This window comes from Petaurus breviceps, unplaced genomic scaffold, assembly GCF_028583685.1.
Source record: "Petaurus breviceps papuanus isolate PSGF00001 unplaced genomic scaffold, PetGlider_PUasm1.0 90994, whole genome shotgun sequence".
Classification (NCBI taxonomy): domain Eukaryota; kingdom Metazoa; phylum Chordata; class Mammalia; order Diprotodontia; family Petauridae; genus Petaurus; species Petaurus breviceps.
Genome location: NW_027187393.1, coordinates 8,216,844 through 8,232,150, shown reverse-complemented (window position 1 = coordinate 8,232,150; position 15,307 = coordinate 8,216,844). Strand labels below are relative to the sequence as shown.

The 15,307-nt window shown below is 40.3% G+C and overlaps 1 protein-coding gene across 3 annotated transcripts in view; it reads left to right on the top strand.

The window, feature by feature from the left end:
- The window catches only part of NDRG3 (NDRG family member 3), a 76,161-nt gene that overhangs the window by 26,961 nt on the left and 33,893 nt on the right, over positions 1–15,307 (top strand). For 2 of the 3 annotated variants that reach the window (XM_069077626.1, XM_069077624.1), the window contains exon 3: positions 8,742–8,777. The exons of the other annotated variant lie outside the window; for it this stretch is intronic. In XM_069077626.1, the coding sequence (XP_068933727.1) occupies positions 8,742–8,777 (36 nt within the window). The remainder of the gene's footprint in view (positions 1–8,741; positions 8,778–15,307) is intronic. 3 annotated transcript variants of the gene reach the window in all.

The following is a 15,307-nucleotide window of genomic DNA, read 5'->3' as shown; positions in this document are numbered from 1 at the left end:
TGTCCATCCTCAGCCATCAAAATGATTTTCTTGAAAAGCAGATCTGACCATGAACCCCCTGCCACTCAATAAACTCTGGCGGCTTCCTATCACTTCTAGGACCAATTACAGAATGCTCTGTTTGGCATTCAAAGCCCTTCACAACCTAGCTCCCTCCTACCTTTCTGGTCTTCTTACACCTTACTTACTTCTTGACATGTATTCTTTTTTTTTTTTTTGGAGGGGGAAGGTAGGGCAGTTGGGGTTGTGACTTGCCCAAGGTCACATGGCTAGTTTTTGTGTGTGTGTTAAGTGTCTGAGGCTGGATATAAACTCATGTCCTCCTGACTCCAGGGCCAGTGCTCTATTCACTGTGCCACCTAGCCGCCCCTGACATGTACTCTTGACTCCAGTGACACTGGCCTCCTGGCTGTTCCATAAGCAAGACATTACATCTCTTGGCTCCTGGTATTTTCTGTGACTTGTTAGCCATAACCTGGCACACTTCCTCTTCCACTCCTATTGCTGGCTTCCCTTGTTTCCTTTAAGTCCCAATCAAGATCCCATCTTCTACAGGAATCCTTTCCCCAGCCCCTCTTAATTCCAGTGTCTGCCCTCTACTAGTTATTTCCCATTTGCCCTATATATAGCTTGCTCTGCATATATTTGCTTGCATGTTGTCTCCCCCTTTAGATTGAAAGCTCCTTGAGGGCAGGGACTCTCTTGCCTCTTTTTGTATCTCAGCACTTAGCACAGTGCCTGGCACTCTTAATAAATGTTGATTGATTGATGGTAGGTACTTGAATGTTCACTGAATTCGGTGGAGTGGTAGTAGGTTCATATGGGAACCCTTTCATTAAATAATCTGTTGTACAAAAGCCACTTCACTAAAAATTAATGATTAGAATTTTCTGGGGGTGGTAATATATTATTTTATAATCTCTACAGATATATGCACACGTATAAACAAAGAAACTGCATTTTGTTCTCCTTGAGTTACCATTTTGAACAGATTTCTATTTAAATATCGAATTTCAAAGTCATAGTAAATGATTCTGAATCTGTCTCTTAGCTTATGCTCTTGCTTTTCCCTCTGTCATCTCTTTTTCTTGTTAAGGGCTATTGTTTCTTTTTTCCGTGAGTCATTCTATATTTTATCCTTTCAGATAATACTTTTATAGTGAGTGTTAGCCTTGTTCCTAAAACCTTTACTTTCATATAGTAGGAACTGCCTATGGTGACTCTAATTTCCAGCATAATAATGGCCCATTAATGCTAACTCTTTATTCAAGTCAGGTCCCCCATATCCATCCAAGTGTATCCCAAACTTATTTGATCATGGAATACTTGAAGTATACTAATGAAATCCAAAAATGATGATCCAGGGAGTGAGGGTTTATAGTCTATCCTTTGATATATCACAATAGCCCAGGATAAATGAGAGATTAGGGTACTTTGAGAACAAATAAATCTAGTTTCTTATCAAAATTTTTGTTACATGTAAAAAACATTTTAATATATACGATTTCACATTTTGTATTTTAAAGGGGAAATATTACTAAATATCAACATTTTCTCAAGAAGCAGAGTTTGGAAAATATTCCACTAGCCCTTGCATCTTTAAGATTGCTTCCAAGAGGGGTAGCTAGGTGGCGCCGTGAATAGAGCACCAGCCCTGGAGTCAGGAGGACCTGAGTTCAAATAGGCCCTCAGACACTTAACACTTACTAGCCATGTGACCTTGGGCAAGTCACTTAACCCCAACTGGCCATCCTTCCCCCTCCAAAAAAAAAAGAAAAAAGAATGCTTCCCAGAACCTCTTTCCCCTGAAGTTCTGTCATAAAGTCACTTTGTGTCTCTTTTTCCTTGGTCATTGGGTAGATTGTTTATTTGACACTAAATTCCATCAAAACTATCTACCCAATCAGACTACTTCTGGAAAGACCACTGGCAAACATATGGACCCATGAAGCTGTAGCACTTCTAAAGAAATGTGTCATTAAAGCTAATACTGGGAGAGCAAGAAGTAGCTATTTCTGTTTCTTCCCAGTCTCCCCAGAATTAAAATAGGAATCTCATCCTCTGAATCAGCTGTTAAATTTTGGATAGCATTCTTTTTCATAACAACTTTTTAAACCTATTTTTCCTTGCATTTTACTTCATTTTTCAATTAAAAATCTTTTATTTTTCTTACCCACCAACTTAAAAGAAAAGCAAAATCATCATAACAAATATGCATAATGAAACAAAACAAATTCTCTCATTAGCTATGTCCAAAAAGTTTATGTCTCTGATCTGTACCATGTATCACCTCTCTGTCAGGAAGGTGCTAGGTAGTGTGTTACATCATGAACCCTTTGGAATTGTTTTTGGTCATGGTGATGATCAGAGTTAAGTCTTTGAAAATTGTTTGGCTTTACAATGTTATTATTATTGTATGAATTGTTGTCCTGGATCTGCTCACTTCCTTCTTTATCAGTTCATATAACTCTTCGCCAGTTTTTCAGAAACTATCCATTTCTTATGGCACAAATAGTATCCAGTTACATTCTCATCCTACAGGGTGTGAAGTCATTCCCCAGTTAATTCCCCTTAGTTTTCAGTTTTTTGCCTCTACAAAAAAAGAGCTGCTATAAATATTATTCTTGCATACAGGCCCTTTTCCTCTTTCTTTGATCTTTTTGGGGTATAGACCTAGTAGAGGTATTGTTGGGTCAATGTATATGTACAGTTTAGTTACTTTCTGGGCATAGTTCCCAGTTGCTTTCCAGGATGGCTGAGGAATTTCATAGTTCCACCAATAATGCCTTAACATGCCTCTTTTCCTGTAGCCCCTTATATAGTTGCCATTTTCTGTTTTTGTCATCTTTGCCAATCTGAGTGTATGAGGTGGAACCATAGAGATATTTTAATTTTTTTTTTGCATTTCTCTAATTATTAGTGATGGCATTTTTTTTTTCATTTAACTGTTGATGGCTTGTCTGCCTTCTTTTGAGAACTGCTTGCTCCTATCCTTTAACCAGTTATAAGATAACATTTTTGTAAAAGATCTATTCCCTGTCCCCCTCCTTATTCAGCCAAAGAACTGTTCATACACTGTGATCTTTTTTTTTTTGGAGGGCAATTGGGGTTAAGTGACTTGCCAAAAGTCACACGGCTAGTATGGGTTAAGTGTCTGAGGTCGGATTTGAACTCAGGTCCTCCTGACTCCAGGGCCAGTGCTGTATTTACTGTGCTACCTAGCGACCCCAATACACTGTGATCTTAAAGGACATTTGCCTACACACATTTAAGATGGGCAACAAACATCCCAGATTTCTAGTAGTAATCTGTCACTTTCAATTCCTTTTGGGCCCAGCAAAGAGGCTCATTCTTCACAAAAACCCTTGTGACCATGTATGTTGTCATAAAGAAAGAGAATTCATATCTCATACCTGAAAATAGCCTTACAAAGCTCATCAGGAGATACTGGCCCTCTTAACTACAGGATAATGTAGTATTCCAGTACAGAGATTGGCTTTAGATGAAAGCTTCCCAAATTCAACCTGCATCCCTCTAATTATTGGAACTCAGGAAACTGAAGGAGCTATAGACAAAACTTAACAGGAATCTGTACTAGTTGGGTCTGTTTTCCCAATGTATTGAAAAAATAAGCATGCTATCTCAGAAGACTTAAAATGTTTGAGAACTGAAATCAATCAAGCATTTTTAAGCATCTCTATTATATTCTAAGCCCTGGGAATAAAAAGACAAAAATGAAATGGTCCCGGCCCTCAGGGAGCTTACATTCTCTCTTAGGAGACAACATGTAGATATGTAAATATATGCAAAATAAACGCAAGATAATGGAGGGGGCACTAGGGAATTCGGAAAGTCTTGTAGTAGAAGACACTTAAGCAGACTTTTGAAGGGGTTCTCAAGAGGCAAAAATGAGGACTGAGTGCATTCTAGGCATGGAGGGCACTTACGGTAGTACCGAAGGATAAAGACAGAAAGGAGATCATGCAGAATGGAAGAGAAGGCCGATTTTGCTGGACCTCAGAATGTGGGGAGGAGTAAGTATATATTGATGACACACTAGGGAACCATTAGCTTTCATTTAATAGGGTTATGAGAGAGGGTCAGACATATGCTTTGGAAAAAGCATTTTGGTAATTCTGTGGCAAATGGACTGGAGAGTGGAGCTCTTGAGACCAGTAGACCAAATAGGAGGCTAATGCAGTAGTCTAGGTGAGAGGAGATGAGGGCTTAAACTAGGTGTTCAGTAGAGAGAAAAGGAATTATGGGAGCTTGATTTAAGGAAGGATAGACCACATTTGACAACTTAATAGATACATAGGAAACAAAGTTAGGAGTGAAATATAATGTTGAGGTTCTCAACCTGGGTGCCAGGAAGGATGATGTGGTGTTCTTTATAGGCATGGGGAAGCCAGGAAGAAGGGTGGGAACCAAGTCACCAAGTGGGAATGTAGAGAGGAGTAGAGGGCTCAAGGTAAAGCCTTGGGATAAACCTACTGGCATGGCTTGTGATGTGGAGATGACTCAGCAGAGGAGACTGGAGGAGCATTCTATCTGACAGAAAGAAAACCAGGAAAGAGTAATGATGTGAAAGGAAGAGAAGGTGTTAAATGCTGAGGGTTGAGTCAGCAAACATGAATTGAGTACCTCCTGTATGCCAGACTGAAGACACAAATAGGAAAAAGGAAGTCCCTGCCCTCAAGGAATTTACAGTCCAATAGAAAAAGGAAAAATAAAGGGGAAAGATAACACACAAAAGAAAACTGAAGAGCTGGAGTGAGGGGTGCTGAAGGGAAGGGGGGGAGGAATGAGACACAATAGAGAGATCAAAGGAGCCCAGAGGGATTGCAGCTAGGTAGGACAAGAGGTTATGGCTGCCCTGAGCCCCCCTTCTTAAATGGAAGTTTTTGGAGTTTTTAGCTCCACCAACTAGTCAGAGGGGCAGAAGGCATTGATGTTGAGGTGTGAGTATAAAGGCTGATTGGATTTTTGCAGGATGATGCGGTTCCTGGTGGCATGGTGGAAAAATACAAAAGAAATGCAGCCCAGTGGGACAGGGCTGTCCAAAAACTTCCTTAAGTGGAGTTTGTGGACTTCATGCCTCTGCCTTACAATTTGAGAGGCAGAGGGCAATGATGAGGTGTGAGTACCAAGGCTGATTGGATCAATCCTTGGAATAGGAGGATGAGAATTAGGAAGTAGCTATCAGATTTGGCATTTAAGAGATTGTTAATAATTTTGGAGAAAGTTTTTTCAGTTGATAAGGTCAATAGTCTGATTTCAAAGAGAGTAAGAGGAGAGGAGTTCTAAACAGCAAGTGCAGATTACTTTTTCTAGGTATCTTGCTGTGAAATGGATGAGCTATAGGATGATAGCCTGACCGGATGGATGGTAGGGTCTAGTAAGGGGTACTTTAGGCTTTCGAAGACTTGAAGTGTTTGTAGGCAGCATGGAAGGAACCAGTAGATAGGGAGTGATGGAAGATTGGGGGAGGGATATAGGGCAGTCTATAGAAGACTAGAGGGGATAGAAGATTATGGGTAGATGTAGAAGGGTTGGCTCTCTATTGGAAACTAGAGTAAAAGGAACAGAGACTGGGGGATGATAAGGGAACTGAAGATGTAATGAAGGGGAAATGCAGGAGCTCTGGGCATATGGATTATTTTCTCTTAAAGCAGAGGTATGGTACTCAGCTGACAGGATGGAGAGAGAGAGTGTGGGGTGGGAAAATAGAAAAGAGAAGACAACATTTCAGCTCCTGGGCAGGACAGAGAATCCATTAGGGGAGAGTAAAAGGATTTTCCTTGCTTTGGTGAGGGTCAATTGGTATTTGATTACAAAAACTTTTAGTGGACCCAAACAGTTTGAATGTGTGAATCATGGATTAGGATTGGGATTTGGCAGGGCATGAGTGATGATATGACAAGGAGGCAAGGAATTTAAAAATAGAGGACAGTATAAAACTGATTAACTAAAGGGTCAAGATTGGGAAATACTGAGGATGAAGGTATTGGAGGCCATAAGTGTGGGTGAAGGCATCATTTGGAAAGCTAGATAGAAGATTTTGATTAGATAAAGGATTATTGGCAGGTTTTGGTCATGGAACGCTCATGGGTGTTCATACCTTGACCATTCCAATGTGTGTGAAATGGACTAGAAGAGTTAGGTTGCGGGAGCTGACGTTGAAGAATTGGAAGGCTAGAGTGTTTGAGGAAACAGCAGCACTTCTGTGGAAGTTCCCATAATAGAAGGGTAGGAATAAGTACTGACTGAATTTGAGAAAGGGGAAAGGCCAGAGGGCCAGTAGACCAATAACTGCTCCCAGGACCTGAACTGAGTGAAGGGTAGAGGAGAAGTGGCTAAGTCATGGCAGCAGAGGGAAAGTCCAGGAACTGAGAATCTGAAACTGAGCCTGATTCTCAGTGTTCTGAACTGACTCTAGGGGGTTCAAGTCATGCTTCTCTTCTTTTTCTGAACAGTTTATAGGACCTCTGAAAACCCCCTAAGAGTCAAGTCCTGATATAGTCCATGGCCTGTTTTGACGTATTTTATAAAGCTTTTCTTAAAGAGTTGGTAGGTTCTTTTTTTGTTTTTTTCACTTTTTTGGAGGGGGGAAGGCAGGACAATTGGAGTTAAATGACTTGCCTCCTGACTCCAGGGCCAGTGCTCTATTCGCTGTGACACCTAGCGACTCTGATAGGTTCCTAAATGCTATGTAATACTAAGTTGTCCCTTGTCTGTGTTGATATGCTCTGTGAAAAAGAACAGATTGTAATGAATTATAAAATACCTAAAGCCCTTTTTAAAAAAAAGTCTTCTCATTAATTATAATTACTTTAGTTTTTACAAATAGCTTGTTAATTCTTTTTTTTTTTTTAAATAATGTCTTTTAAATAAAACTATTCCAATGCCATCCATTGTAGTACAGGTGAAGGTGCTTCCTCCGGCTAAGGTCCAAGATATAGATATAAGGTCCAAGACTGTAGAGCATAGTGAGTTCTTTCCTCCTGTTCTTTTTCTCCTGCTCCTTATGGGGTGAATGAATGACTGTCACAAAAATCTTCTTCTCTTTTGCCTTCTCTGGTATCCTTCTAGAGGTATTCTATGAAATGATGACTGTGACATAATCGCCTGTTTTTCTTCCATGCCTTTTATGGTGTCAGCCATTGTGTGGATTGGGTCTTATACCAAGGATCATACTTCAGAATTGGCAGTGCCTCATTGCCTAGTAGACATCTGTACAGTCTCACCATTACTGAGGATCTGATATAATTTTATCACTTTTGGAGAAACTAGAATTGCTTAACTATTCTAAAAGCATGAAGCCACTCTACACTGTGAAGAGGAACAGCTTGCTTCCATGTGCAATTGTACAAGACTAACCCATGCCTTGTGTTCTTGGTAACTCTATCACCTGACTGGCAGTAAAGATAGTTAAAGGAAAGAAAACTGTTTTGGAGAGGATTCCCCAGGTGAGCCTGAGGCTGTGTCCACTTGGCCAGATTTCTAGATCTTTAACAGAAAAGCTTCTTAGAGCTCAACTGTTCCATAGGAAAATGGGGAGGCCACCTCTGACACATATGGTGTGGTTACCCAGCTTCAGAAAACTAAGGTTTACAGATAGATTGCAAAGTGTTTTGCCATCTTATTGATTCACAATGAAGCAGTACAACAGTGGATGGAGACCCAGCCTTGGAATCAGGAAGAACTGGGTTTAAGACCTGCCCCTTGGCACACAGCACATACTAGTCGCTTGAACATTGTCAAGCCCTTTAACCTCTTGGTGCTCCTAGGCCTGGCTGTTAAATTACAGGTGAGTAACAGGTCTGCCTGGACTGACACCCTCCTCCCACTGTCCCACAACAGAAGGGGTTCAAAATCAAGTCAGCAAGTCTTACTCTTCCGAGGTATTTCTTTGAGAATGACATACGTTGGTCTTCTTATAACACTTATGTCATGTTCTTATAATATTGGCTTGCAAATTGCTGAGACAACATCTGAGCTGTTCCCAAGAGTTTTATGATTGACATTTCTTCAACATAGCTGCCTTGTGAGCATTTGCTGAACACCCTTTTGGACCTGTTGACAGTGGCTTGTCCTTTAAACAATTCAAGGATCTCTCTCTTTTCTCCTCTTGGCATTTGTGGAGAATCAATAGATTCCATGCCAATAGCTGGAACCTTCTTTTGTCCTTCTCTTTTCTCCCCCTCATAATTGTACATACCTTCCCTCCTTCCCCAGCTCCCTCCCCACATCACATCTGTAACTGGTCTTCACCAGACTTGGGATCTCTGTTCCTGCTCTGCTCCCTTCCTGGTGCAGTTCTGCCCTCCTCAGCACCCAGACCACTTCCTGATCTCTGCCGTAGCCTGCAGTTGTTGCAGATATACATACCTTCAGTTGACTTTGGTTCAGGTGGCAGCTATTTTTCCCTCCTTTCACAAACTTTTAAAGCCTGTGTGCCAGGTAATTGGCAGGTTTGCCCTGTTTACCTTGCTGGGAAAAACTAGGTTCCTTTACTAGTTACTCTGGTTAGCAAGTACTTAAGATGAGTCTTGCCTCCCAAATCTAGTTCTTTGTACCCTTGATTAAGCCATGTTATCTCAAGCCTTTTGCTGAGAATTGTGGGATTTATGGCAATCGAGGGGCTGTACTTGCTGTGCTTTCAATGTGAAACTGAATTTGTTGCACATTTGGGGAAGCCTCTGGGGAAACTGACTGTGTTTTCTGCCTTCTGTTGACAGAATGGTACACGAAACTTCCAGGACTTTGACTGTCAGGTAAGGACTGTACAAGCACCGAGAGGGCTGTGTACAGGATCTTTGCAGAGCATCACCTTTTAAGGTGGTGTCCAATGTAAGGGAATTTTTTGCATAGCTACTCTTGGCTCTAACTTTCCTTTTCAATAAATTTTCCTTTTTCAATAAATCAAGATTTATTTAATTGACTATCATATTAAAGGATTTGCCAGACAGGTATTCTCTCTATTGTTGTAGATGCCTGTTTTCATTTCTTTCTCTGTGATTGACATCTCCTTTCCTGAAATGATAATAGTATGCGTGCCTGAGTCACTTATAATCAGACAGGTCTCAGATATGAAGTTCTCCTTCACTGCATGGAAACAGGAGGGAGGGGGGAAAGGTACTTCTTGATAACAAAACCCTTTTCGCCAAAATTCAAAATGTTAACTGCATTAAATGTAAAATGCCAATGCTTTCACTGTATGTTGTTTAGAAATTGGGAGTATATTCCCTATTCCTTCCCTTTGTTATTATTTTTCTATACAGTGTTTTCTCTGTTTTTTGTTTATGGCTATATTACAGGCTTAAAATTTATTGTAGGTATCAGTCAACAACCCTTCCTTTATACCACCTAAACTTGATATTTGTAAAGCACTTAGGACAATCCTGGCACATAATAGAAGCCTCATAAATTCTTGCTTCCTTCCTACTCTGTGAATGTTCTAGTTCTTATGGAAGAATAGGGAAAGAAGTAGTGAATATTTAACAGTAGAACTGTCCTGGGACTGCTTGTATTGGTGGGATGCCCTGACAGCAGCCTTTGAAAGCAGGCCATGTGGAAAGCATGAGTCGAAAGCAAGAACCTATTAGCCATTCCTGAGTCTGCACGGGTACAAAGTGTGCTGAGAAACCCACTCCCCTGATGCCAGGCCTCAGCACAAGTAATTATTTTCAAGGCTGCTTTTTTTAGTATTGAATGTAGTCAGATCTGTCTATCATTCTAATATTAGGAGAAAGAACTAACACCGTAGGCAAAGTGTGCCTTGCCACATTATTTGTAGAATTAAGTTTGGGGGCAGAGTTCGGTCCACATTCTATCCAGATCCATACCGTGGAGAGTGCATGCTCTCACTTCATATAGAATGGGGAATAGGCCAGATGGCCCAGAAAGGTGTTTTGTTGCCTTGGAAATGGTAGGCTTGTTGTATTATTATTAGGTCATTGGATTGCTGAATCCAAGACCAATCCAGTAGCTCAGGGAAGCTGGAAAACTGTGTACTTCTGCTTTGAAATTCACCTCTTGGCTCACAGGGCTTACAGCACTCTGATGTGGGCAGGCCGTTTTTTATAGATGAAGGCTTGCTGACCCAGATGCAGGAAATTAGATAATTGGTTATTTGGATAAAGGCATTATTCAGGTTTAGTTGTTGTTGAATTTGATTTAACATTAGCGATGGTTTTAGGCACTGGAATGAACCAGTGAAAACTGGTTTGTTGATTTGCTAAGTTAAGTAGAGGTGTCATCTGTTGGGGAAAGGATCACATTAAACTTCATAATGGTGGACCTTATGAAATCAGAAAAGTATCAAGAAAAGGTTTTCTCCAAAATAATTTGTTCTACATAGAATGTGGGCAACATATTGGGAAGTATGAATGATTTTATAAAATTGAATTTTAGAAATAAAAGCATGGAACAATTGTTTAAATTGAATTTTTAAAAAAAATTTAGCAAAAACATCTTAATGTTCTATGAGCTCTAAGACAATAGTATGTTCTAAGCACCACCAACCACAATTTCTTGGCCCACTTCTGATGGAGTAAAAATTATAGAATCGGCTTGCACATATGTCTGTATAGGATTAACCTGCGGTTTTTGTGATTGTATTTTTTTAAAGTCATACCCATGGTTCTGTCCTTGAGGGGCCTTTATTTTTCCACCTAATGTTCAGGAAGTCTTTATGATTATAGTTTGTGAAAAGATTTTTGTCTTTTGATATTCCATTAGAATCCTTGTGTATTTCTCAGTTGAGAATATCAGGAGATGCCCTGAGGAAACCTAGAATGGTTATCAGCGAATGATCAGCTTCACCTTTTCTGAAGAATGCCTCAAAAAGCTTACAGAAGGATGTTTTTCCACTTCTTTGATATTCCTGAGGGAGATGTAAGCCATTCAATCTGAAGTCAGTGTTGCAAACAAATGAGAAAGATGTGACGGTCTGCATTTGGGTTGGTAGAGTCCCAAGGGCTATGTTTGCAAGAAAAAAGCTTAGATCATTTCATCAGGGCATCCTTCCAGAAGCTGTACTGAGAAACCCCTTCTCCCTCCATCCCAAGAATATACTTTAGTTGACTGAGCCTCAATTCAGTTGGGAATTTCAGTTCTAAATTTTTTTTTCTTTGTAAACATACAAAAAAAAATTATGCTCCCCCCCCCCAGTATCTCCCATGTAATCGAAAGATTTAATTAAAACAGCCCCATGTCTCTTGGTTCTTTGATTTTCTTGAATGAATTAATCTTAATGATTTCCCTGAAATGATCAGCTGTTATAACTGGGATCTAGGTATAAGGGCATTGAAGAGGGATACAAAAAAAAAGGAATTTGCTGCCCAGAGGATCTAAAAATCACAGGTCTTCATTCATGATTGTTAAAATTATATTATTTCCACACTTAATGTGAGGTTGAGACCTGATTAGTCCTATTTTCCCCTTTAATATGGTAATCATTGATTGACTTTTGCATCAGAGATGTGGTCAGGCAAGCAAACATAGGATTATTAAAGGTTTTTCCTAGACTATATGCTCTGAAAGAGCAGAAACAGCATCTCCAGAGAACATAAAACGCCTGTAGCACTTATGCTGTGTATCTGGAGGGCACTCAGTAGTAAATATTTATTTATAATGATCAGATTGTATGTCACCCTTGTTGTTCAGTGATTTCAGTCATGTCTGACTCTTCATGATCCCATTTGGGGTTTTCCTAGCTAAGATACAATATAGGTTTGCCATTTCCTTCTGCAGCTCATTTTACAGATGAAGAAACTGAGGCAAATAGGATTAAGTGACTTGTCCAAGGTCACACAGCTAGTAAGTGTCTCAGGCCAATTTGAACTAAGGTCTTCTTGATTCCAGGCCTGGTGGTCTGTTTACTGCACCAACTAGCTGCCCTTGAGCCTTTACAATACTTCAAACCAACACCCACCCCTTTTGAGGAATGATAGAAGAAAACAGCAGTAATGCATTGAGCTGGCTGGTCTACAGAAGAGTTTGTCTCTGATAGTCATTATTCCCAGAGGAATTTGACCATGGCAAAATAATGGACTAATTTCTTGCTTACTGTTGAAGGACTCACTGAGAGCAGCCAAGTATATACTAGATAAATTATGGTCTGCAGCTCAAATTTTTATGTATGCGATCTCCTTTCACGTGTACTTAAATAGCTTTAAAACCTGTGGTGCTTTCCAGATCTGCTAAGCAGTGTCCTAAAGAGAAGAAGATAAAGCTCAACCCTCCAGATTCTTCCTGGAGGGCCCAGCAAGGACTGAGATGTCCATAGGGAAAAGGGATCAAACTGTGAGCCTCCTCCAGCTCAGGTCCTAGCAGATTAGATGGATTCTGGGAAACCCATGAATCCAGACCAGGTGTGGCCCCACCCTAAATAGGCTTAGCGATGTGGTTATGCCTTTAACCCCTCGTTACTCTTAGAAAATTTTGCTAACTAATGAGAGTTGAAAAACTTGGGTGATTTTTGTTTGAAAAATTTGTATATGAGCCCTCATTTCCTCGAGCCTCCCAAGGATATACTGCTACCTTTCTCTCCCTGGGTCTCTAGAGCCTCAGCTCATGGCAGACCTTTTAATGCCCATGACTTTTTTCTTAGATCTGGTCGGTTAACCTAAAGCATGTTCGCTGCCAATTTTTAGATGCTAGTTTTTGCCCTTTGGTGGAGCATTCTATCTTTACTTCCATTGCTAAGCTAGTCTTTAAGCCAGGCGCTGTCAGGGCAGAGCCACCTGTTCTTGATGGCAGGTGCCACCATTCCTTGCCATCTGGCTGCTTCAGCTGCCATCTTAACTCCTTCTACGAGCTAGAAGCAGCCCCCCATCTCTAAAGCCACTGTATCATAAGGCAGCTGTCTCATCTGGAATTCCTGGGGAAAGCCCTATGGCACTTGGGCATGGTACGGTGGAAGGGATGTTGAATTTCAAGGTCAAGTGCCTAAATTCAGATTTTGCCTGTGTCACTTATTCATGAACATATACATATTCATCATTACAGTGTGCAGTCAACAAATTAAAAAAAATTTTTTAGATGGCAAACTTTACTGAATATTCAATAAAGGACATTGATTTTATTCATCAAACTAAAGAAACTAGAACTTAATTTTTTTAATTAACAACTGAACTTTGGGGGCAGCTAGGTAGCGCAGTGAGTAAAGCGCCGGCCCTGGAGTCAGGAGGACCCAAGTTCAGTTCCGGCCTCAGACACTTAACACCCATACAAAAAAACTAGCCGTGTAACCTTGGGCAAGTTACTTAACCCCAATTGCCCTCCAAAAGGCAAAAAAACCACACAACTGAACTTTGCCATAAAAATACAAATTTAAAATGAGACACAAAATACTGAATTTTTTTGACTCATTATTTAAGCATGCCTGTGGACTTACTAATGGCCCTGTGATCCTGGGCAAGTCTTCCTATTTCTTTTGACTTTAGTCCTTCATCCACAGAACGAGAGGTTGGCAGCATGGCATGGTGGATAAAGTGTTGGATTTGAAATCAGCAAAACTTGAGTTCAAATTTTACCACTTATTATCTGTGTGACTTTGGGTGGATCGCTTAACCCTCTTGAGCCTCAGTTTCCTCATTTATAAAATGACAGGGTTGGACTACATGGCATCTAGAGTGCCTTTTAGTTCTAAATCTGTGATTGTATAATTAGATTTTAATAATTGAAAATTCAGGAGGGAGAGCTGAATTTGCTGATCTCATTCTGCCTTTTTGGGAATTTCCCTTACAGTGCATATATTCTAAAGGAGACAAAGTGACTTCACAAAAGTTGTTCTTTTTATTGTCCTTTGTTCTTTACTAATTTCAGTAGAATTATTTTTGGACTAAGCTGGGAAGTCACCCTTGTCCCTTTCATAATTAGGTTAAAGTTATGGAAGGAGGAGGAGGAAGAAACAGGGGAGAGAAGTATTGTGGGTAAATATGAAGAGGGAAATGGTTGTAAGCATAGTGTATGTTGTATAGAAGATGATGTAGGAATGTCTGTTAGTAGTAAAGGAATTCATTGAAGGATAAGAGACTCCAAGTCAAAACCAGGAAGACTGGACTTGAGACTAGGTATGGAGAATTATTCTAGAATTTTAAAGAAGGAAGTAAATAATGTACTTCAGCAGCAGATGAGGGTGATGATTTTCCCTTTGGTCAAGTTGTCATAGTACAGCAGAAATCCCTGCATTCTGGTCAGTGTTCAGTAGAACACCATTTCAGTAGTGAGAAAAAAAATGGAGGTGGTTCATTGGCTCTACTAAAATGTAAGCTTCTTGAGGGCAGGGAATTTGTCTTAGCCAAGCTTTGCATCTAACACAGTAGTCTGAGGGAAGCCATTTAATAAATGTTTATTGATTGATTTATTATTACTTATAGCAAGTTAGTTCAAGTTAAAAATGGATTGGTCAGGAGCTTTAAAGTGACTAAGACCTAGTTGGGAGCAGAAAGAGAATATAAGTTCCAGACATAGATAAAATGGTGACTGTCTGCCATGATAGCAAAGTTGGATAGAAGGGAACCACTTAGGGGAAAAGCTAAGGCATGATGATGGCAAGACAACTTAGTAAAGATATCTTGGCTACCTACCATTCATTGGCCCTGAGAAGGCAACAGAAAATAAGGGAAGTGTGTCTGGGAGCTTTTTGGTGATACAGGTAGTTGATGAGGTTTGGGGGAGTTTTTTTTTTCTTTTTTTAAGGTTTAAAAGTGAATGTAATCATGCTCAAGGAGTACCTCAACAATGGAGAGCCTAGTTAACCAGAGGGTAGACAGGAAGATCTTCCTCCCTGCCCTCACAGTAATTGTGCATAGGGTCACATTGTGTGGTCATGCTGTGTTCTAGAATGCCCAGGAGACGTGGTGACTGGAGAAACCACCTTCTCTAGAACAGAGAGCAGTTGATCATTTAAAAAAAAAAAAGTAGTGCTATTGCTCCTACAGTGACCTGACCACTAATTCTGATCCACCGTCAAGATCATTGAGATAGCATTCCACTCCAGATGAATTCTCAGTCTAGCTCTTCACAATCAGAACCACATTTCAAAAGTGTAAATCTCAAGCCAAATGTTAACCCGGCTCCCCCTAGTGAAGGAAAAGGTCCTAGAGATTCAGAAGGCAGTAGTCAATTAGATGGCTCGGTAAGTTCCTGATTTAATTTAAGCATGATTCACTTCAGCAAATGTTTAAAGACTCTCTCCTGGGCTCAGGGCAAGCCTCAGAAGTACCGAACTAAAGAATAAAACCCTGGTGTTTTCACTCTTTGATGCATGGTATTGGCTCTTTCTTGTTTCCAGGCT